Genomic DNA, 21,212 nt, shown 5'->3' with positions numbered 1-21,212 from the left:
AGGGAAGAGCTGCTTTGGTAAGATGTAGAAAGAATGACGTTTGTAAATCAAAAATGCTTTTTGTTAAATGCTGTCCATAATCTGTGTATTTGTATCCTTCTTATTCTGGTGTCCATGAAATATACTTCTGATTTAGGGTAGCAGCCTTGTTTTATGTATTGTTTTGTTGTGCCAAAATAAAGAAGACATCATCTTTGTGTATAGGCAACTGTGCTGAAAACTTTTTAGCCTCTCTCATGGCTAGCTTTTTTCTGACTTGTTTTTTTTTCTACTCTAGAGAGTGCCTTTCTCAAGAACGAGCACAGCTTGAAGAAAATTCTGAAAAACGCCTGGAAATCTTCAAGGAACTTGTGAATAATTACACTAAAAATGCAGATGAAAAAACTAAATCACAAGATCGGCCTTGCAGTGACCAAGCTGGACCTCTGGTATATTTATTTGCCTGCCCCAAATGTCCCTTTTACTAACTACCTGTTACAGTCATGGCGTTTCTCAAGGAATGCCAAGGATGGTTTCAAGGAATTGTGCACAATGTAACTGTGTCCTCGGCAAGATATATTTATCTTATTTAAGAGATGAGGTTGCTGAGCCTTGGGATTCAGGAATTTTGAGGGTTTTCTGCATTTCTCCAGCAGAAAGTGACAATTATTCCATAAAAAGAAATTGGGGGGAAATCTGCAATTTTTTATGCTATAAAATCTATTGCATTTAGTGCCTATTTAACATCTTTGAGGCTGACTTCTTAGGCCCCACCCATGGACTCTACTGGAGTAGTCACAGAGACTTCTCTCTTAGGGCAGTAGTGTTTAAAACTGAAGCAATGAGAAGTATTCATCCACTTGAGCCATACCTAGACTCTTAAGTCAGTCTCTTGAGAGTTTGAAATCCTTTTTTTTTAAAAAAACAGAAGCAATATGTAAAGTCAGTCTTTTGGGTATAACTTAGTATGATAAGTTACCATGGACTTACTTGACCTCACAAATTTTTCCTGCCATATGAAAATTTCAAATGTATTCCTTCCAAAACAGTTTGCTTGCTCTGTTCATTCAATATTTTCATTGGTTTAAAGTAGGCTAACCTTTGTAGTAAACTTAGAGGGGATGATTTTGTGGAGATATAAGGGGTAATGTTGGGTCATTAAATGTTATAAAGATGATGTAGCTCTAGCTTGATACTGGAAACTGGTGTGTGAAGGTAGACAGAAACTGGCAATCAGTGCATATGAGCCCACAGGATGGTCTTAAAGTCAGGATTATAACTGTATTTATGTATTAGAATTCATAACAATCTTTCATATTTTCTGTAGAAATAATGGCTTTTGTGCAAATATTTCCCATTTCTGAATTAATATAAATTCTTTCAGAATGAAGACAACACAGACACAGGTGCCTACATTGATTTTGGGGGTGTTATTGATTCTCTGCAAAATGATATCACTGATATCAAAAATCAGGCAGAAGCAGCACATCAGTACATTGTATCCTTAGAGGATGCACAGGAAGCTATAGGTTACCTTGAAAAACAGCTGGCAAAAGTAACTGCTGAACTAGTTGAGTGCAAGGAAGAGCTGGAAAAGAAAACCAAAGGTAAGCTGGGTCTAAGTGTGGTGTGAAAGACGCAAAAAAAGAAATGACTGAGTACTGTGAAATAAGAATAATAATCTCATTGAGCGAGATTGTGTAACCAAATCATATGTGTAATGGTGGCAATCCCTTGTTTTGTGTATGTTCAGGTTCAACATTTCTATGTGCCTAAGATGAAATTTAAAATTGTCAATTGCAGACTTAAGAATTGTGGCATAAAACATCAAAGTTAGTGATTTTCTTGTTGTTTTGTATATCTCTGTACTTCACATTTTGCTGATGCAGTGTTTTCAGGCTTCATGTGGAACTTTGATGGAGGAAAAACTAGCAGCACCTCATAATGATCTCAAGCAGAGGTGATATGATCTGTATTTTGAATGGGTTGCAAGGCTCAATTGTCCAGTTCAGAAAATGTAAACAACTTTTGAAATGTTCTTGTATAAGTCAAGTGGAAAATAAATGTATTTAAAAACTACTGAAGTACCAGAAGATACAAAGACATGGATTATTGAGTAAACTGTGATGGCTGATTTTGTGATGTAGGCTTTTTTCCTGTTACAGGTTTTGAAACACAGAGGATTAAATTGGATGAGTCTGCTGAGCAACTTAAAGCAGCAACTGAGGTAACTTTCTCAAAAAAAATTTGTACAAAATTATTTGCTTTAATACAAAATTTAAATAACTTGAAATGCTATTAGATTAGGTTTTTTTTATATCAGGCATAGTTTAACTGATCTTGCTTCTAAATGCATGGTAGAGTTCAATTTAACACTGAACTTTCTTTTACTTTTTCAAGAAAATGAATATACAAAATGAAAGGATTCAAGAACTGATTGACATTGTGAAGCAAAAAGATGAAACTATTATGAGACTACAAGTTCAGATAACCCATTCAGAAGAAACCATTAAAGACTATGTAAGTCTTGGACGTCTTAATTGTCTTTATACAAAAAAATCTTAATATATGCTTATAATGGACTTTACTTTGGAAAACTGGATTTTTTTTTTTAAATAATTGCTATTTACTTCAAGTGATAGCAGGCCAGTTGGCATTGACACTAAAGCCACAGCAAAATGTTAGCAGGGGTGTGTGTAAGTAATGAGACTTTCAGAAGTACTGATCTGAAGTTATTATTGGAGGACTCTAGATGAGACTCTGAAGAGCCATTAGAAAAAAATAACTACCTCAAAATGTGTGGACTTAAAGCAGTGGGAATAGAGGAAGTGCATCACTATCTGAATAAGAGGAAGAAAATGAGGTTTTGCTGCAACAAAAGGCCAATTTTAGTTGAAGTTAGAATTTAAGAATGTAAAAAAAGGTAGTAATTGTGTAAGTTAGGGGAAAAAAAAAAAATTCACTGACTTTTCCTCTGACAACCCCTATGCACCTTACCCATAAGGTTTTGTAAAAATATTTGTGTAGAAAAAGCTACTAAGCCTTTAAGTGCTTTAAGCATTCAATTTGTACAACTTCAAAGCAATTGATTCTATTTTAATACAGGAGAACACTTTGACTACCATTAAGAGAAAATTAGCAGAAAAGCACTCTAATGAAGAGGTTGAAAGCAGCCAGTTCAAGGACTGTGAGGGAACTGTATTGGAAGTGGGAAGAAAACGGTGCTTGGAAATTAAGTGTACTGCAGAAGAAGAGCCACCCACAAAGAAAGGTACAATTTCTACCATCACTCAACAGGGGGTCTTCAAAAAAAGCTTGATTACTATTCCAGAACAGAAGAAAAAAGCTGGGAAGCATAAAATTTATGCTCTGAGGAGGAAATCTGCTATGTTAAACTGTAAAAGGAAGTAACTGTTCTCTAAATATAATCTCTTTTGCAAAGGGCCCTATATCATTTACTCCTAAAAGATTTAAATAAAAGTTAGTTTTTTAGACTCTTTCATTTCTGATGCTTTTTCTTATCTGTGTATGTACCTGCATACCCAGTTGTAGTTCTTAGGCAATTTCTTAACAGTTGTGCTAAATTTTCTGTTGCTGGACTTCTGAGAAAGTTGCATGTCCTGCTTAAGTTTTTGAAAATTGCCTAAGCAAGCATCAAAGGTGTCAATGACTTACTGCATGATTGAACAATTAGTATGTGCTGTGAACCTTGACATTTCATTCTGCGTGCATGCTGTGAACACACCAGCTCTGGTCAAGGTGACAATGCTGGCAAAGGAGAAAAATTAAGCTTTCCACTTGAATGGGAGTAAAATTAAGTCCGCAAATGGTGTGTTTTATACAACTCTCATGCTTGGACTTTTAGTCTTTTTGCTGTTCTTAGTTTATCTGTGAGCTTATCATTTGAATAAAATCTATTAATAAGTGGAACTGAACTAAGTGGGACTTGTGCAAAATGATATGTGTAAGATACTCTCACTTGACTTCAGGACCCAGCTTGGCTTTGGTATCTCAAAGAATATGGAAATCATGTGCAAAAGGAAGATGAGAAGCCTTTCCTTTCTATAAAAGAATTATCAAACTCACATGATCACAGAAAAAGAAGGATACAGTGAATAAGCTGAACGTTGGACTATCGTTCATTACATTGTGCAGTGAAAGAACAAGGAGATTGCTGTAGTAGAGCAGTTTTAAGTTTTTGGTGCAAAGAGTTCTAGTAAATGGGGTAACATCAGCCTGGTATCCAGGCACTAGTGGGGCTCCCCAGAACTATAACAGGCCCTCTTCTCTTCGACATCTTCATGAACAGCTTGGATGTAAGACCCAAAACTATCCTAAGTCTTCTAGTGATGACAGCTGTTGACTCCCTTGAAGGCTAGGAAGCCCTGCAGAGATAGATAGACGAATTACAGAGCTGGGCAGTCACCAACCTTTGAAGTTAACTAATACAAGTTTGTAACCCTGGCTTTAAGTACAGATTGGGGAGTGAGAGGCTGGAGAGTAACCCTGCTCTTGTTGATTCTTGAGGGTCCCTTCCAACTCAGGATCTTCTATGATGCCATTAACAAAGCACTTCATGCAGAAAGTATTAAACTTCTGATGTTTGCTGCCCTATAAGGTGGGAGAGGCAGATAATTCTCAGATTGCAGGCATAGTTAGATAAGCTAACAGCCAACAGCTGCGTGGATGGATACTGAAAGACTTAAGCAGGGTTATATTGTCTCAATTCTTCGATGTCAAGAAAGGTCCATAGAAAATAGCTAGGCCTGTCAGTAGCAGCAAAAGGAGGTAAAAATATTAGGCTAGGTCAGGTGATGCTGTGTCATCCAGTAGGGCATTTCTGTTTGTACAACTTTAAGTGTCATTTGAAGCCAAGAATAGGGACTTTGACAAATCATGTGTTAAGACACCTCAGCACCTCTCACTTTCAGTGAAGCTTGCAAAACTCCAGTCCAGCGAGAGGAATATATAGAATTTTGTCTGATCTGTTTTCTTAGGACTGTGCAACTGGGCTTTCAGAGAAAATAATTTCCAAATCCAAAATTCTTAATCTTGCAGGATTTAAAAATATGATCTCATATGCTACAGTAAGGCTGCTGTTGTGGTTGAGCTAGCAGAAGCACTTGATGTATCTCATAATAGGAAAGCTATGGACAAGCAGGAGGAAAGTGTCCTGTTGACTTTCAAAAACCAAAACACTGTTGCTCGTGCTTCAGAATGGCCTTTTGTTAGTGATTCAAGTTGACTACACAACTTGTTGGGTTTGTTCAAAGGATGTTTCCATGCAGTACACCTCTGCTTAATGGTCCCAAAGTGAGATGACTGCTTAACTCTACCTTACTGTAGGTGCGCTCACGAGAATCCATATATCTCCCTGTCGTATGTAGTAGTGATAATCTAGCCCTCAGAGATAGTGAGGCTTGATTCAATATAGCATGCCTGTTACTAAAGGGACACAATGGGATTCTAAAACACTTGTGTGAAATATAGCTGGAGTCAGTTTTGTAAGGGGATGAAATACATGTGATTTTAGTTAAAATGACTCATTACTTTGGGAAAACAGTCTTAATAAAATATGGAAATTTTGGTTTGGAATGACATGTTATAAATCTTTCTTGGAGAACTTTACATGTAACATATTAGGTGTAGGCATTAGTAATTATGCTTTTATCTAGTTTAGAAACCTATTGAATATAGAAGAGAGGAAGGTTCCAAATACAAAGAAAAAAAAAAACAAAACAACTTTTGCTGGATTTTTAGCTTTGTTTTTAAAATAAGGTATTGTAAAGCATGCATAAAACTTCTCAGACAGGTGTATGACATCATTGCTGCCATAAATGGAGGATGGGTAATTGCTGGCTTTATTTAAAGGGACTGTTGAATCAGTGGAGGTGGAAACTGGTTATCACTGAATGTTACTTAGCTCATAGGTGTTGCAAATACTACTGAAATTAGCTAGATTTTTCTGCTAGTGGGGCAGAATAGAAGGTTGGAATAGAACTGTAGCAAACCTTTTTCTAAGTCTTCTGAACACCTCTTTCTGCAAATTATGCCTAGAATCCCAAGAGGAATTTTAGTGTATATAAAATGTCTCAGAGGGTTCAAACAACTTCAAGACTCTAAAATGCTATGAGAGTGTGGCTTTTAGGTGGTGCTAGTTTTCCACACAGCAATTACAATTTGGTGGTGCTAATGACTTGTTGCTTTTGATTAACTTGAGCCGTATAGGGATTTATTTGGTCATGATGTTGTTTTTGTTTTGTTTTTAGGAGATAAGAGAGAGAATTGGGAAAACTGTCTTGATCTAAATAGAACTAGTAATTCTGAGGCCTACATGGAAATATTAGCACTGAAGGAAAGAACTAAAACCTTGGAAGGTCAGATAGCTGCCCTTGAAGAACAATGCCAAGGAGAAAAAAATGAAAAAGAAGAGTTAAATCAGAAGATAGCAAACTTGCATCTCAAACTCTCTGCTTCTGAAGAAAAGATTTCTGGCTTAAGTGAAGAACTTCAACAGTGTCAAGCTAAATATCGGGAGACTGATTCTGAATTGGACAAACAGAAAATTATAAATAAGGAGCAAGAAGAAAAAATTATTCAGCTAAATAATGAAGTAACATGTGCTAAGCAAAATATAATTGACAAAGTGTCACAAATTAAAACAATGCAGTCCCAGGTAGATGAATTGTATAAATGTCACTCAGAATCTGATGCTGTGGATATTGATTTAGTTAATGTAAAGGATTCCTTAGACCCTCAAATGGATGAACCAGAGACAGCTCAAATGAGTCCTTTGTCCATGCAGTTCCAAACTGCTTCTACAGCAGATCTGAGACAGGACAGTTCCTTTCACCGAAGTATTGAAAGCATTTGGGAAGAATGCAAAATTATGATTAAGGCTTCCTCACAAAAAAGTCATCGGATTCAACAACTACTCCAACAAGTTGAAGACTTAAAGAAGAGACTTCATGATAGTGAGAATTGCAATAATCAACTAAAAATAAAATTAAATGAGATTACAGATCATCAATCTGTAAAGGAAAATGATCTTATGAATCAGTTACAAGAGCAAATGCAGAAGAAAACCCAGAGTTTTGAAAAACAGGCTGCAGAAAATCAGAGAGTAATTGCAGAGCTTCAGGAGAAAGTTACCAGCTACAAGGGAGAAATAAGAGATTTTGAATGCCTATTGGAGACTTTTAGGACTAAAGATGACAGGATGAAAGAGTTAGAAGAAGAACTAAAAGAAAAAGAATCTACTGTTTTAAATCTAGAAAGTAATACAGTAGCTCTGCAAGAGAAATGTACCAGTGCAGACAAAAAACTTAAAGAACTCAGTGACCGAGAAGCAAATTTGAAGGATGAAGTTGTGCAGTTGATGAACAGTTTGGAAACCATGAAACATGCTCTTCAGGAAAAGGAGAAAAAGGAGGATGAGCAAATACAGTCTATAGAACTGTAAGTAAATAATAAGAATACTCCTAACCCTTTAAGAATAAAATTAATACTCCATTATGTCAACATCAGTTTATTTTGACATACCACATCTGCATGTTTATAAACTTGATTGCCTAAACTGCTTCTTTGAGAAGTTTCTATACACTACTTGAATTTTATGTTTGGATATTCTGCTGGCTATGTTTTCCTCACCTGTCTGTAAAGTCTTTCAAACATATACATCTAAATCATGTGGAACTATTGTGCAGAGAAACAGGAGCAAACAATTAAATTAATTATTTGGTGATTTCTGATAGTTTTGTTGCAGTCCCTTTCTGAGAGAAATGACAGAGTGCATTATTATATCCTTAACTTGTATAAAAGTAGGACATGTTTTCTTGGGAAAGGACTGAATGGTAAAAGGAAAGGATGTAAGGTAACAGATGGTTTTGCTAGCAGCTATTCTAGGTGAACAATCTACTATAAGACTTGAAGAAATAATGAGTGTAGAGGGTAGAACTATCCTCAGCACCCTCTACTTTTTAAATCTGTAAGAAATAAGAGATGATGTGCATCGAGAGATTATAATTGCTATATGGTAAGGAAATTGCAATTATGTAAGGAAATAAGCAATTATGTAGCCTTTCTCCTGACTGGTTATTTAGTGCCATATCTGTGGGTACTGCACATACTCCAAAGTTTAGCCTAAAGGTCTGATGATCCCCAACTCTGTGCTAGTGAAGCTTTGAAAGGATTTCTTTTTGTGAGGCTTTGAATGGTGTTGTCATTTAGGGGACCTGAAAAACATTCCTTTAGTTTGTTTAAAAGTCCAAGATGTCTTACTGGAAGCTCTTTGAAATAAATGTGATTACTTAAAAATAAACCCATCAAACTTATTCTTTACTTTTTAGAACTTGTGATAGCAGGAATTATTGCAATATTATTGGTGGGGTTTTTTTTTCACTTTTTATTCATCTTGTTACTTACAAGATCTGGGATGTAGTTATCAACTTTAAACTTATTTTAACCCTGGGCTTTTCTAATTTGTAAGGTCACCTAATGATAAAAGTGGTTGCTGTGCTTAATTTCAGAAGTGAATCTGTGCAGTTTGTTACTATAGGCTCATACTAATAGATATTGAAAATCCAAATGTAAAATTATAAAGCCTTGTCATTGATCTGATAGAGCTGAGACTCTATTTGCAAATAAACCTGAAAAGAGCCTGAGCTAATATGCAAGACTAATGCTATTTATGTCTCTTGATTTCTAACCCAAGGCTACATAAAGATCTTTCTGAAAGCTCTGCCCTTGTACAAAGTTTGAAAAAAGATTTGCAGAGGAAAGAGGAAGAATACACAGATTTGAAAGAGAAGTTTTCTGATGCCAAGAAACAAATTCAGCAAGTACAAAAAGAGGTTGGTAACCTTAGGCAAAATGTTTCTTCTAAAAGTTTGGGCTTCTGTTACTAAAACCTGGTTTTGCAAATCTCAATCTATGGATATTAAAAGAGATTCATAATAAAGTTATTTTGAGTGATACATTTAGAGTATTTTTACTTGCACACTACCATCCCCTGAAACTTGATAAAGATGCTATCAAAAATTTAGCTCAAATAAAGGTAGTTGTTTATCTAGATAACTTAGACAAATTGTAAAAGGCTTATAAATAAATGTAAGTTTTGCTTGCTGTCTTGTTGCAGGTGTGTACAATGCAAACTCAGGAGAAATCCCTGACGAAACAAATTAATGAACTTGAGAAAATTAAAAAGCAGTTTAGTGAAGAATTAGAGTTCAAACAGCGCACAATCTTGCAACTTAGAAAGGTATTTTATTTTATCAAATTTTACCTGCTCTTAATTTTTTTTTTAACTAATCTACTAATGAGGCAAGTTTTCCAAGCAACTGGAGAAAGCTTACAGAAGCTGGGGTAAAAATAAGAGTAGCCACCTGAAACTAGTTTTAACAGATGAATGAAAAATGTTTAAATAAATTCTTGTGCAAGACTTATTTAAAACAATTTGACAAATGGTCTAGTAAATAAATACTTAATACCCACAGAGTTTCTGATTAGTGACACTTAAATGTGTTAGTAGGAATGTCTCTTTTTTATTTTTTAAACAGCTGAAATGCTTTATACTATATGAAGAACTTACTCATTGGGACTATTTGTCTTAAATGCTTTACTTATTATTTATTAAATTCAAAATGAAAAGATATTAATTTCTAGCATATGTATTTGTTTCATTCAGCATGTTTTAATTTCTCTAATTTGCTTTCAATGTGATATTTAGGAGCAGTTGAATAAAGAAAAGCTGGAAGAAATCTCCAAACAGTATGAGAAAACACAGAAAGGTCAGAAAAAAACTATTATTTCAGAAAGAACTAATATTATTTTTTGCGTCTGCGCAATGACAACATAATGACTACATCATGAGTGATCACGTCAATAACAAATTTGGAGAGTCTTGTACATTTATGAGTACCAAGACATTCCAACCTGGACATTAAAATCTCACAGTCAGAAAGTAATTTTTATTGAATTATTATTAGATATATTTGTAAGCAAAGAAACAGTCTCAGGTTAAGAAATGTAAGCAGGGAAATTATTTGTGCTAGCATACACAACAGTGTGCTAGTTCATGCTTTTGTGAAAATGGACAACTAAAATAAAACCAAGTAAATCTCAGTATTGTCTAAATGAACACTAAGTTTCTGCAGATTTGATGAACGTTTAGCAGTTGAACAGTACTTAGTTTTCTATAGCAGTACAAGCCAGAATCTGATATTTAACACCAAAACACACATCTAAGTTAAACTGGTGAGAATAGAATCACTTAAGAATTTGGAATGTGGATAGTTTAGTACAGATGCTCTATTTCCTTGTAATAGAGCTTTTGATCTGAGGGAATGGAGAAATGACTTTTAACTAAGGCAGTTTGGAAGAGAATGGTGGCAACTAGGAGGAGGCTCATCTGTAAATTAATTTTTGAATTTTCAGATCTGTGTGCAAAGGAAAAAATAATTGCAGATATGCGGATGACATTAGAAGAACAAGAACAGACTCAGATTGAACAAGATCAAGTGCTTGAAGCCAAATTAGAAGAGACCAACAGATTAGTTTTGGGTAATCTCTTCATGGAAAGGGAGGAGGGAAGGAAAATTGCTTTGAATGTGTATTGTAATAGCTGCTTTACATTTCTGGTTTTACTTATCAATTGCTATTTACTATTGCTATATTACTAATTGCTATAAGGCATTACTTTTACTTATAAATAGCAATTTCCTAAAAGGCTTCTGTTGTCTCTGATCACAGCTGATAAATCCAAGCAACTTTAGTAGAAGGATGGGAACATGTTCAAATACATATTTAAAATTATACATTATGTAAACTCATTTTGTGTTCGGTGTAGAACTGGAAACATGGAAGCAGAAATGTAGAGAGCTGAATAACCACTGCAATAGTGACTGGCAGCAAAAGATGAGCAAAAATGAGGAGAAATCCATAAATGAAAATGAAGAATTAATAAAGCTGCAAAAAGAACTGAAGGTAAAACATAATGATATAATTCATAATTAAATCTAAGGCAATAAGGCCCATTTAGCAGTCTTAAGGGCTTTTTTGTGTCACTGTCTTCAAGAGCCTAGGGCATGATATGGCAAGTCATTACACTGGTAAAGGAAACCTTTGGAGCATCTTTTCCATATGGCATCACTGATGCCCCATAGCACAGTGTACCCTGCCCTATGTTATGCTACTGCTATGCACAGGGCTTCTGTAGCTGCTTTCCTCTTACAGTTATCCTAATCCAGCTCCTGATATCAATCAGTTCCAGGGATCTCTCCTGTCAGTTGATTAATCAAACTCTTTCTCAAGATCTTGTGCTTACTGCATGGCCTTTGTGTAAGGCTAAGGACTTTCCTCTAACTCTCCTTGGATTAGAAAGTAGACTTATTTTCTAAGCAACTTTACAGGTGCTTCCTGTCTTGTGTGGCAGAATGTCTGACAACAGGTTTGATTGTGATAGGAAAGGAGATGGAGTTGCTGTGGAATTGAAGTGACATTCTTATGTACGTGCTGTCTCTGCCTACCATTCAAACAGTACTGCACTGTTTCCCTTTCAGTCTTGAAGCAGAGATGTTTTCTAACATGTCCTTTAAGGCTTGGGGGTTTGTAAGGCAGAAGTGTCTGTTTACCATAGCTTTTGGCATACCTGACTGACCCAGAATGCTTTGAGGGAAAAAAACTATTCCATGAAGATGTGCTAGTCTGAATAAGAAATGCTGAAAATTGATCATTTTTTGCAATACAGAAGAACAAAGGAGTACTTGTACCTGGGAGTATGCTAGAGTAAAACTGTGCTACTGTTTCTGTTATGTTTTTGAAATTAATCAATTCAATAGTATTCTGAATTTTAAGTCTTTTTTTTTTTTCCTCTCTACTTACGATTTTATTTTGGTTTCATCAAATTAGGAAAATGAGGCAAAGTATCAAACTGATAGAAAAAAGTGGCTTGAGGAAAAAATGGGACTCATAAATCAAGTAAAAGAAGCTGAGAACCATCGCAACAGGGAAATGAGAAAGTTTGTGGAGGATAGAGAACACCATGTAAAGCAACAAGCAGAAATTGTAAGTGACTCTGTATCAGCAGTGTCTTTAGTGCAGAGTAAATAACATGTCGAGTTGAACAATAGGGGTACTTGAGAGTACCTGGCCTTAGTCAGGTCCCTTACCTTGTCATGTGACAAAGCCTAGATGAGATGTTCTCAGTATGAAAAAGGAAGATTAGGAGGATCATAAAATGAAAAATATTAGCACATAATGGAAGCTAATATGCATGTTCCTTCCTGTTCTATAACTGCCATCTCACGATGAAGTCTTAATTTCATACTGTGTTTAAAACACCAATAAATAACCTACACTTTAATGAATTGCTCCTTAAAAGCCAAGAAAGCTTATTTTGGAAAATACTTGGTCATATAAAATACAGTATGCTGCAGTAATATGTGCTGGCTTTGGGGAGACTGATAGGTATTAAATAAGGTCCCTTACTTGTTCACTGGACTGCGTCATGGTTGTAATTTTTGAATCAGATGAAGTTACTGTATGAACCTCTGCACTCTAAAACTAGAAGTAGTTAGTGATGCCTTTGTGGACCTGCAATCAATACAGGAGGATGTTAGGAGCTTACAACTACTTTTACTTTATCTGCAACTTTTCTTGCCTGAGAATTGTAATTAATAAAATCTTCAAGTGAGCAAACAGGAGCTGTGGTTCTCAAAAAGAAAATTCTCTTCACAAAGAGTATAAATACAGATTTTCTAGTTAAAACATGGCTTACATCTGCATATGTGTACTAAAATTAGTTCTAGTTGAGCTTTATAAGATCAGTATAGGCTCTTAAGTTTACTAAAGCTATAAAATAGTAGTAACAGTGCAAAAAAAACTAGCAGAAGAGTTCAGATACTGTGTAGAAGTGGTATTCTAACAATCCTTTTTTAATATTTAGGAAAGACTTGCTGCACAGCTGGTAAAGAAGGACAGCAGTCTTCAAAAGTGGCGTCAAGAAAGAGATGAACTAGTAGAAGCATTGGAAGTACAGCTCAAGACTTTGGCTTCTAGCACCATACAAAAAGATAAAGAAATAGAAAGGCTGAAACAAGCTGCACTGACAGCTTCAGAAAAGGTCAATTGTCTCTTTCTTCTGTGTGATTTTTTGAGGTTTTTTGTTACCTATTAATTCTGCAAAATACTGTATTTGTTCTTTGCATTCTGGCTCTATTTTTTGTTATTAAATACTATCATATTGAAACCATTTGCAGTTAATTTAAAAATAAAAGCTTTAGGTTTGTTTGCAACTGAATTTGTAATAGTAATTGGAGTTTGAAAATATTTAGTAGCTCAAGTAAACAGTCTTGTTAATTTGGACTAGATATCTGAAACAACTCTCCCATTTGTTGTCTTTTTCATAGCACTTTTCATTGTCTTTTTTTTTAATGAGCAAATGGAAGGTGAACTTAGAATTCTAAATAAGTATAGCAAAATAAAAGTTTTGCATTATGTTTCCTCAGATTCTTACAAGACTTTTCTTCACTTTACATAGGGGCATTAAATTATTTGCTTTGTATTGGACACACCTGACTGGTTAAGCCCACAGTTCTAAAACTGATATGACCAAGTATTCATAATGATGCTCATGATAATATATTACTTTCTTTCGACAGTCCTGATATTTGTGACAATTTTTGCTATGTTTATTAGGATAAGGAAACTGACATAGAAGATCTGAAACAACAGCTGGCAGAGAAAGATGACTTTATAAAGGAAATGAAACAGCAGACTAACCATGAAAATCCTCATTCTTTGGCAGAAGTACCTTTACCTGAAGAAGGACAAGATAAAACTGATCAGTCTGTAAGCAAAGAGGTATGGTTGTTTGTGTATTAATGATACATTAATAATTCTGTTGGGTTTTTTCAGTATATATTTCTGTATATAGTTCTGTGAATCTCCCAAAACTTCTTTGTACTTTACCTGTATCTTCAGTTCTGAGTTCTTATTCATTCTTTCACACTCACTCTCAGAAAATAAGTACATAAATGCATATTACTTCTCTATGCATTATAGAACCTTTGTACCTGAGGCAAAAACTAGTTAACTAGTCCAGGTTATATAGATTCTGGAGATGTGTTATTTGTAGTGTCATCTCAGTTTGATTATGTCAGTGTTAAGGGGATTTCAACTCAAACAGCTTTCATGCTGTCACCTATTGTGTAGTGAAATGATTCTGTGATGAGCCAGCCCACATGGGGTTCATAAGAACAAAACATTATCTTGCATCCTACTTAAAACAAAACCAAGCCAGTATTTGAAGTGCACATAAAAGTAGAAATAAATGCTGTAATAGTATAATCATATGAATAATTATATCTGACTTCAGGTGTGTGCTCTTGAGAACTTACCTTGGAGTGATGCATATGAAGTGGCTGATGATTACATAAGTCATCTGGGAAAAACAGATAAACCCTTTTGAAAGTGTGACCAATAGCAGGGCAGACTGGGGTTTGCTTCCTTCCACTGTAGGAAGCCTGTGTGTAGCTTTGTTAGCTAATGACACTATTCCTGGGCAACTTTATTAGTCTGCTCCATTCCTGAGAATGCAGTGCTGCTGGGATTCTGGGTTGGGATTCCCTGTCAGAATCTCAGCAGAACCTGTTGGGAGAATCACCTTTTGGCTTTCAATGAGCTTTTATTGTTTCCCTTTTCAAGAGGAAGGAGGTTCACCCTTCAGGGTGGAACAGCTGGAATTCTCTTGAAGAGAAAGACAGCTCTCTAAAGATATGCTACAGAAATATTCTTTACTCACAAAAGCTGCTATTACTGCCTAGTTCCTAAGGAGCAGCAGAGTTAAGATGGAGACAATCACTAAGGGTCTCTGCCCTTGAGGAATAATTACTTGGAAACAAAGTATCAGGCTGAATTCAGCAAGGAAAATTCTGTGAGCATAGATACAATAAAGCTCAAAAATTAACAAAAAGGGTTTTAGATAAGGCTTAAACTCTGCTGTAGTTGATTTCTTCACTTCTGTTTTTTAAGTTTTTTGAAAGCCAACAGCTGGAAAATAGAACGCCTACTTTACAATCCACTTGGTGGTGCAGGGTGATATGTATTATATATAGTTTTTAACTCACAGTTAGTTTAAAACGTGTTTTCTTCCAATTTCCATATACTTCCAGGACCATTCTGAAATTGTCCTTGACTCTACTGAAGTGTCCACAGAGGATGGAAAAACAAGTCGGTTCCCAAAACCAGAGATAGAAATCCAGTTCACACCTCTGCAACCCCATAAGATGGAGGTGAAGCACCAGGGCAGCACCTCACCAGTTACAGTTAAAATGCTCAAGCCAAGGAGGAAAAGGAAGAGTGTAGAGATGAACGAGGTGTGAACTCGACCAACTGACAAAAATCGCTTGTGCAGCTTTTCAGTTTATTACTCTGATAATTTATTAAAACTCTAACTTCTTATTTTCTGCTGAGATCCCAGGGATATATGTAGGGTATTATTTAAACCCCATGTCTCCCAAGTGGTGGGTCTTTGGCCTCTGTTGAGTAAGGTCATAGGCTTCAGCTGATCCAGACTTTGTCTCCTTTGTGTCTGATTTGCACTTTCTCTTTACCTTTTACATTTTTTTCTCCCGGACAGTGCCATTTCTTGCTGTCTCGAGCTCTGATCTGTGGGATTAAAAATCAGTTCTATAAAATCATTTCTTTTGATTTAGGTGGTGGTTGGTATAAATTACAATTTCTTCTAATTTTCTTTAGGATTTTGTGACAAGTGAGAACAAGAGAAATGCAAAACCTGCTATGGCTGATTCACCATCTACAAGCGACAAAAAAAAGGTTTGATTTTGTTCCATTTTTTAAGTCAGTTTAGCCTTTTCTGTAAAGGTAAACTTGTGGAAAGAGCAAATATTCTTGTTCAGAAGTACCTTTTCCTTATCTGTGTTTCAGCAGAATTTTTCAACATTTATGGTGTCCTTCCACTAAGCTCTATAAGCTATAAGGTCTATATTTGCCAAGAATGTGTAGTGTCTTACCTGCAGTGTGCAGTGATTCAAAGGGGAGGGATGTTGCATATTGAGTAGTTAAAAAGACTAGTTTGAGCATGTTATTGAAGTGTGGTTTTATAGGCAATGCCTTTGAAATAAAACTAAAGTTTATTTATATATATGGCAATTATAAAAAGATTATTTTAGGCCATAGTAATCTGGACAGGTTCAGAAGGTGAATGATTTATTTGCCCCATCAGATTCTTTTATTAAGAATAATATAGTATTATAATTACCTTGTCTAGTAAAATACACTACAACTTTGAATCTGCCTTTAAAAAAAAATCCTCTGTTTCCTATATGACTCATGCTCTTAAATTGTATTCTGTGAAACTTCAGCAATTTTCTTTCTTCTAGGTATAAAATGAGGTTGTCTACATTACTTACTGTAGTGATATCATTACTAAATTGAACAAAAGTGTCAGTAGCAAAGCTCAGTATGTCAGCTTGAAAATAACATTGAAGTAAATTGAAATGAAACTTCAGGATTAAGACAATTTTCAGCTTAAACAATGATCCTGTATTTCTGTACAGACAGCTACTGCACAATCTCTTAGAAAAGAATATCCCTTAAGAAGGCAAGAATCTACCCTAAATAAAAAGTCAGCTAAGAAGAAAGATGGGACGCTACAGAAGATTGGTGATTTTTTCCAAAGTTCTCCTACTATTATTCACTCAAAAGGTTTGTACTAAAGTGTTGTTTATTCCCTATTTTCTGGTTGTTCTACAATGGCAGAGAAGAAAAGATTGTCTTGGTTGTGAGGACCACATAATTCTAAAACCTAGATAAGTGTGAAATATAAACCAAGTGGAATGAAAGATGCAGTGTGAAATATGTGCATATTTGTCAAAAAAGCAATTATAATTGTTGGGCCCGGAATGTTGGAGTTACTCTGTACTTATTTACACATAAAAAGCAGTTCTACAAACTTGCCCTGCTGCTCTAAAAAGATGAAGGGCTGAATCCAGACTCCAAATCTTACCTTCTTCTATAAGCGATCCCTTGTTGCTGTGGAAACTTTGCTAATGTTTTTTGATGTACATTAATCCTATGAAATCTGAAAGCCAGTGATGAAAATATTTAGAAGACTTCATTAAACTGAATATAGAGCAATTAATGGATTTTGCTAAGTTTAGGTATAGCTTTTGGAAGATTAATTGCTTGGACTTTCCACTGAAGGATATGTTTTTATTCTTGCCTACAATAAGAATGATCTCCGGGTTACTGTGTTTTTAAAAAAAGAATTAAAATTAGCAGAGGGCACAAGGAATCACCACTATTTAATTCTAAAAGACACTATTACTTGTTTAAAACAAAGTTGGTAGTTTTTTTAATGTGGACAGTTAAAATAAACTCCTGTACCAACTTGAAAGCTTGTCCTGCTACAAAGTAAATCTTAATTTATCTGACATAATACAGTCTCAATAATAACTGTGTGAAATTTCTTAACACTTCTATGTTTGTCATATTGGTTCCAGGAACACAGTATTTGTTATTATCAATGGAAGCCAAAGTCAGACTACTTAAAATTTCATCCTTAATTTGAGCAAAGGAATTCTGTTTTGTAACATTTCTTACCATGTCCTGTGTAGTTTCCCTGTTTGTATAATAGTATTACTTATTTATTGTTTTTATTTTTTTTCTAACACACATACTCTTCTCTTTATAGCGCTAGTACTGGTTTGATAAAACTATAAAAAGGTATAGAAAAATTTGACTGTACACTGTGCTTCTGTCAGCATAAAAGTTATGCCTGTTGTTCAACTTAGTAGTATTTAAGTGAGATCTGAATCCTAATTGATTTTTAATGTGCTGTTTAAATGTGTCCTTTAAGCTTTTGCACCTGAAGCTACAGAAAACTGCTTCCAGATATAGAAAACTGGTAGTCAAATACCACTTCTGAATTTTTATATTTGAGCTTTGGTCTACACTGGTTTAATTTTTAAATTGTTTTAATAAAATTTGATTCATTAATTTTGAGGCTCACAAAACCATGCTATGTATTTATGATAAAATTTGTCTTCTAGCAAAGAAGCTTATTGAGACAATAAGCTCTCCCAAGTCTGCAGAACTAGAAAATGTCAAAGAAAACGAGCTCAAGCCAAAACGTGCTAAGAGAAAGCTGTATTCAACAGACACTTATTGCCCTCTGGATACCCCTGGTTCCTCAGTAAGTGATTAAGATTCCTGTTTTGCCCACTGTAATGTTTTCCTGTAATCTTAAATTAAAACTATTACAGGGGAAAAGACAAATCCGAAGGTCTAATCGAATTACAGAAGAGGTTTGAAAATACGTATTTATTCTACCTAGCCATTCCTTTTGGTCTTTCCTTTCTGCTGATCTACTTATTTTTTTTGTTTTCTTACCTGTATTTCTTTGACTGCTGACTGACTGTGTAGGTGATACAGCAATCATAGAGATAACTTCACATCTGGATTCACAGATAACTTGTAGTGTGTGGAGGATTACTTTTTCTCTGCTACAGCAGTGAAGTCATAATTTGTTTTTCCAATAGTTGCAGTTCATTTAAGTGTAGCATAAAGGGAGAATAGAGACCAGTAAGGCATCCACAGATTTGGAATTACATGGTTGAAACACAATAAAGGTATGCATGTACAATTAACTTTACAGGTGAGCACCGAAGATATTTTTCAATTCCATTTATGCCCAAGTGATATTTGGGCATAATAGCATGTGGATACATCCATGCTTTTCAAAGCATAGTCTAAATATTAGCCTTCTGGATTTGTTTTAATTTTGTGGCTCTGTCTAAGCCAGTCTGAGTCTTGCAGGCCCAGAGTTTGATGTATTGTTTCAGAAATACAGCTTTGTGGTTTAGACAGTAACTGTAGTGCTCAGCATTCTTCTGCTCTGTTGGAAGTACATCTCTTCATTCTGTTCCATCCTTTCTTCCCTGTGCTATGGTAAGCATTTTCCCATACTGTTGAATTTTCTGTAAATTGTATGAATGGATGCAGCAGGACCCAATATGTTGTCTGTTAGGAGGAAGAAGAAAATGGCAGAAGTGCTGAGCAAAATGAGCTACAAAGCTGAAAGACTGAATCCTGGGGAAGTCAGAGAAAGCTAGAGAAATTTAAGCTGAAAATGTTTTCTGGGCATTTCCTGTGTCAGAAAATAAATATCCGAGACTAGAAGTGAGAGCTGCATTCAAATAAGATTTTTCCTTGGACTTTGGTATTCCAGCAAAAATGGGATTTTGTATGGAATTATTGTGTGGGATTTGTTGCTTATGCAACAAATGCACTAAGATTGTCTCTGTATCCTGGAGACCCCTGACAAAAAAAGGTAATAGAATCATAGAATTGTTAGGCTTGAAAAAGATCTCTAAGACCATTGAGCCCAACTGTTAACACAGCACCACTGGGTTAACTCCACAAAACCATATCCCCAAGGGCCACATCCACACAGTGTTTGAACTCTTCCAGGTATGGTGTTTACAGCATTTCCCTGGCCAGCCTCTCAGTGAATGCATAAGTTTCACCAGAGTGACTCAGGTCAAACCCTGGAAACAGATTCTGGGAGAAACTCTTCTCTTAGGCATGCAGGTCTAGAAGGTGAATGTAATTTGTCACTGAAAAAATGCTGAATAACTGTCTTTTAATCCATCTGTTTCAGATCCTTGTAGAACAAAAAGAGAAAGAAAGTGATCATCTAATCATCAAGCGACGGCTGCGATCAAGAATAGCAAAATAACCTTGCAAAAGTGTTTATATTTCTTAGCTAGGACCTATTCCAATTTTATTATTCCAGCTCATTCTGTGTAGAAAGCAATAGATATTTAGTCATGCTTCAAAATCTGTATATAGTTGTATAGAATTGTTCTGACTCCATTAAAATTGCAAAGGTCAAAAAACCTTGTGTGTGAAACTTCCATTTACTAGGAACAGTGTCTTTGGAAATGTTCATAACTTATTTGTTATGCAGTAAGAGCTATGCCTGCGTAGAATGGTTTAAATTGCTTTTTTTCAGGCAGCCTATCTACCTTGACTTTGAGTGGAAAGAAGTGAGTACACATTGATACTTGTAGATCCTTAAATTCTTCTAAAATACTCAAAAAATGGCTTGCCTCAAGTTCAGCTCCTTTTTGGTGAATGTTTTTTTTTTTAATTATTATTATTACCCTTATCCTTATGGCACTCCAGTTACAGATAAAGTAAAGGGTTCTGGAAGGAAAATATGAGGACACTACTGCATAGAGGCTAAGCCTTTAAATCAAGGAGGAAGAATGGCACCATTTGATCAGAGAGCTGATGAAGAGGGGGTGACTTTCTTGAATTAAAAAGGGAAGAGAATATTCTTTGGAAGGTCTTTCAGTAATAGGACAGCTTTCCGCTGATCATGCAAGTATTGGAACGTGGTTGAAAGCTGCTTCGTGCTGTGAGAGAGGAGAAATAAGACTGCTTTAAGCAAAGGTGGCCGCAGGGTGTGTGCGGGGCCGGGTTCGGTGCGGGCGCCGAGGAGCGCAGCCCCCGGGAGGTGGCGCCGGGACACCGCGGCACGGGGAGCCCGCCGGAGGGGCTGCTTTGTTTTAACCCCCTTGCTTTGTTTTAACCCCCTTTGATCCCAGCTAGCCGCAAAAGAAGCTTCAGAGCGGGGCCTCGGGACTATATTCTCTTGCCCAAGTCCTTGCCCTCCAGGTCTTTTTCCCGGCTCCTGCCTGCCCGCGCAGCAATCGGCACAGAAACCTGGCACTGGGGGATTTGGTCAATATCCCTTAAACTACTTCTGCTCTGCCATGTGTTGTGCCGACACTTGAAATGCGACACCAGAAATGATTGCACACTGCATGGGCTCTGCAAATCACCAAATACTAGTTCTCCCCTCAGCTACCTTTAATACTTTGGCTATAGGCAGATGAGCCAGTGGAAGGGTTCTTGGCTGGCAGTACATCTCCATGCAATCTCCTACAGATTCAATTTCTTAAAGAATGGAAGCATGTGGAAGTAAGCCAACATGAGTGAGTTACTTGAGAGTGTTTGACAGGAGCCTTAAAAGCAGCTGACAGTAGAACACAGTTTTATTTTCTGAAGAGAGTCACAGTTGCTGTACAAATTAGTTTTTCCTTGCTCATAGACTTGTGATATCGAGGTTTGTGTTCTGAGAGAAAAGGAATGGTGGAAAAAAAAGAGAGAAGTTATATATTTATATTTAAATACCTCATTTAGTT

The 21,212-nt window shown here is 35.9% G+C and overlaps 1 protein-coding gene across 3 annotated transcripts in view; it reads left to right on the top strand.

Annotated features, from left to right (window-relative positions):
• Positions 1 to 19,898, top strand: part of KIF20B (kinesin family member 20B) — a 33,682-nt gene extending 13,784 nt beyond the window's left edge. For 2 of the 3 annotated variants that reach the window (XM_086900511.1, XM_086900512.1), the window contains 19 exons: positions 278 to 428; positions 1,364 to 1,586; positions 2,145 to 2,206; positions 2,380 to 2,499; positions 3,085 to 3,250; positions 6,249 to 7,437; positions 8,693 to 8,831; positions 9,116 to 9,238; positions 9,707 to 9,767; positions 10,414 to 10,539; positions 10,826 to 10,962; positions 11,887 to 12,042; positions 12,923 to 13,099; positions 13,675 to 13,839; positions 15,150 to 15,353; positions 15,736 to 15,813; positions 16,557 to 16,704; positions 18,051 to 18,193; positions 19,661 to 19,898. In XM_086900511.1, the coding sequence (XP_086756637.1) occupies positions 278 to 428; positions 1,364 to 1,586; positions 2,145 to 2,206; positions 2,380 to 2,499; positions 3,085 to 3,250; positions 6,249 to 7,437; positions 8,693 to 8,831; positions 9,116 to 9,238; positions 9,707 to 9,767; positions 10,414 to 10,539; positions 10,826 to 10,962; positions 11,887 to 12,042; positions 12,923 to 13,099; positions 13,675 to 13,839; positions 15,150 to 15,353; positions 15,736 to 15,813; positions 16,557 to 16,704; positions 18,051 to 18,193; positions 19,661 to 19,738 (3,646 nt within the window). In that variant the 3' untranslated portion in view covers positions 19,739 to 19,898. The remainder of the gene's footprint in view (positions 1 to 277; positions 429 to 1,363; positions 1,587 to 2,144; positions 2,207 to 2,379; positions 2,500 to 3,084; positions 3,251 to 6,248; positions 7,438 to 8,692; positions 8,832 to 9,115; positions 9,239 to 9,706; positions 9,768 to 10,413; positions 10,540 to 10,825; positions 10,963 to 11,886; positions 12,043 to 12,922; positions 13,100 to 13,674; positions 13,840 to 15,149; positions 15,354 to 15,735; positions 15,814 to 16,556; positions 16,705 to 18,050; positions 18,194 to 19,660) is intronic. The other variant, XM_086900513.1, reaches the window with a different exon arrangement.
• The last annotated feature ends 1,314 nt before the right edge of the window (positions 19,899 to 21,212 follow it).

The sequence above is a fragment of the Cyanistes caeruleus genome, chromosome 8 (genome assembly GCF_971803275.1).
Source record: "Cyanistes caeruleus chromosome 8, bCyaCae1.hap1.1, whole genome shotgun sequence".
Lineage (NCBI taxonomy): Eukaryota > Metazoa > Chordata > Aves > Passeriformes > Paridae > Cyanistes > Cyanistes caeruleus.
This window is presented reverse-complemented; position numbering and strand designations above follow the sequence as displayed.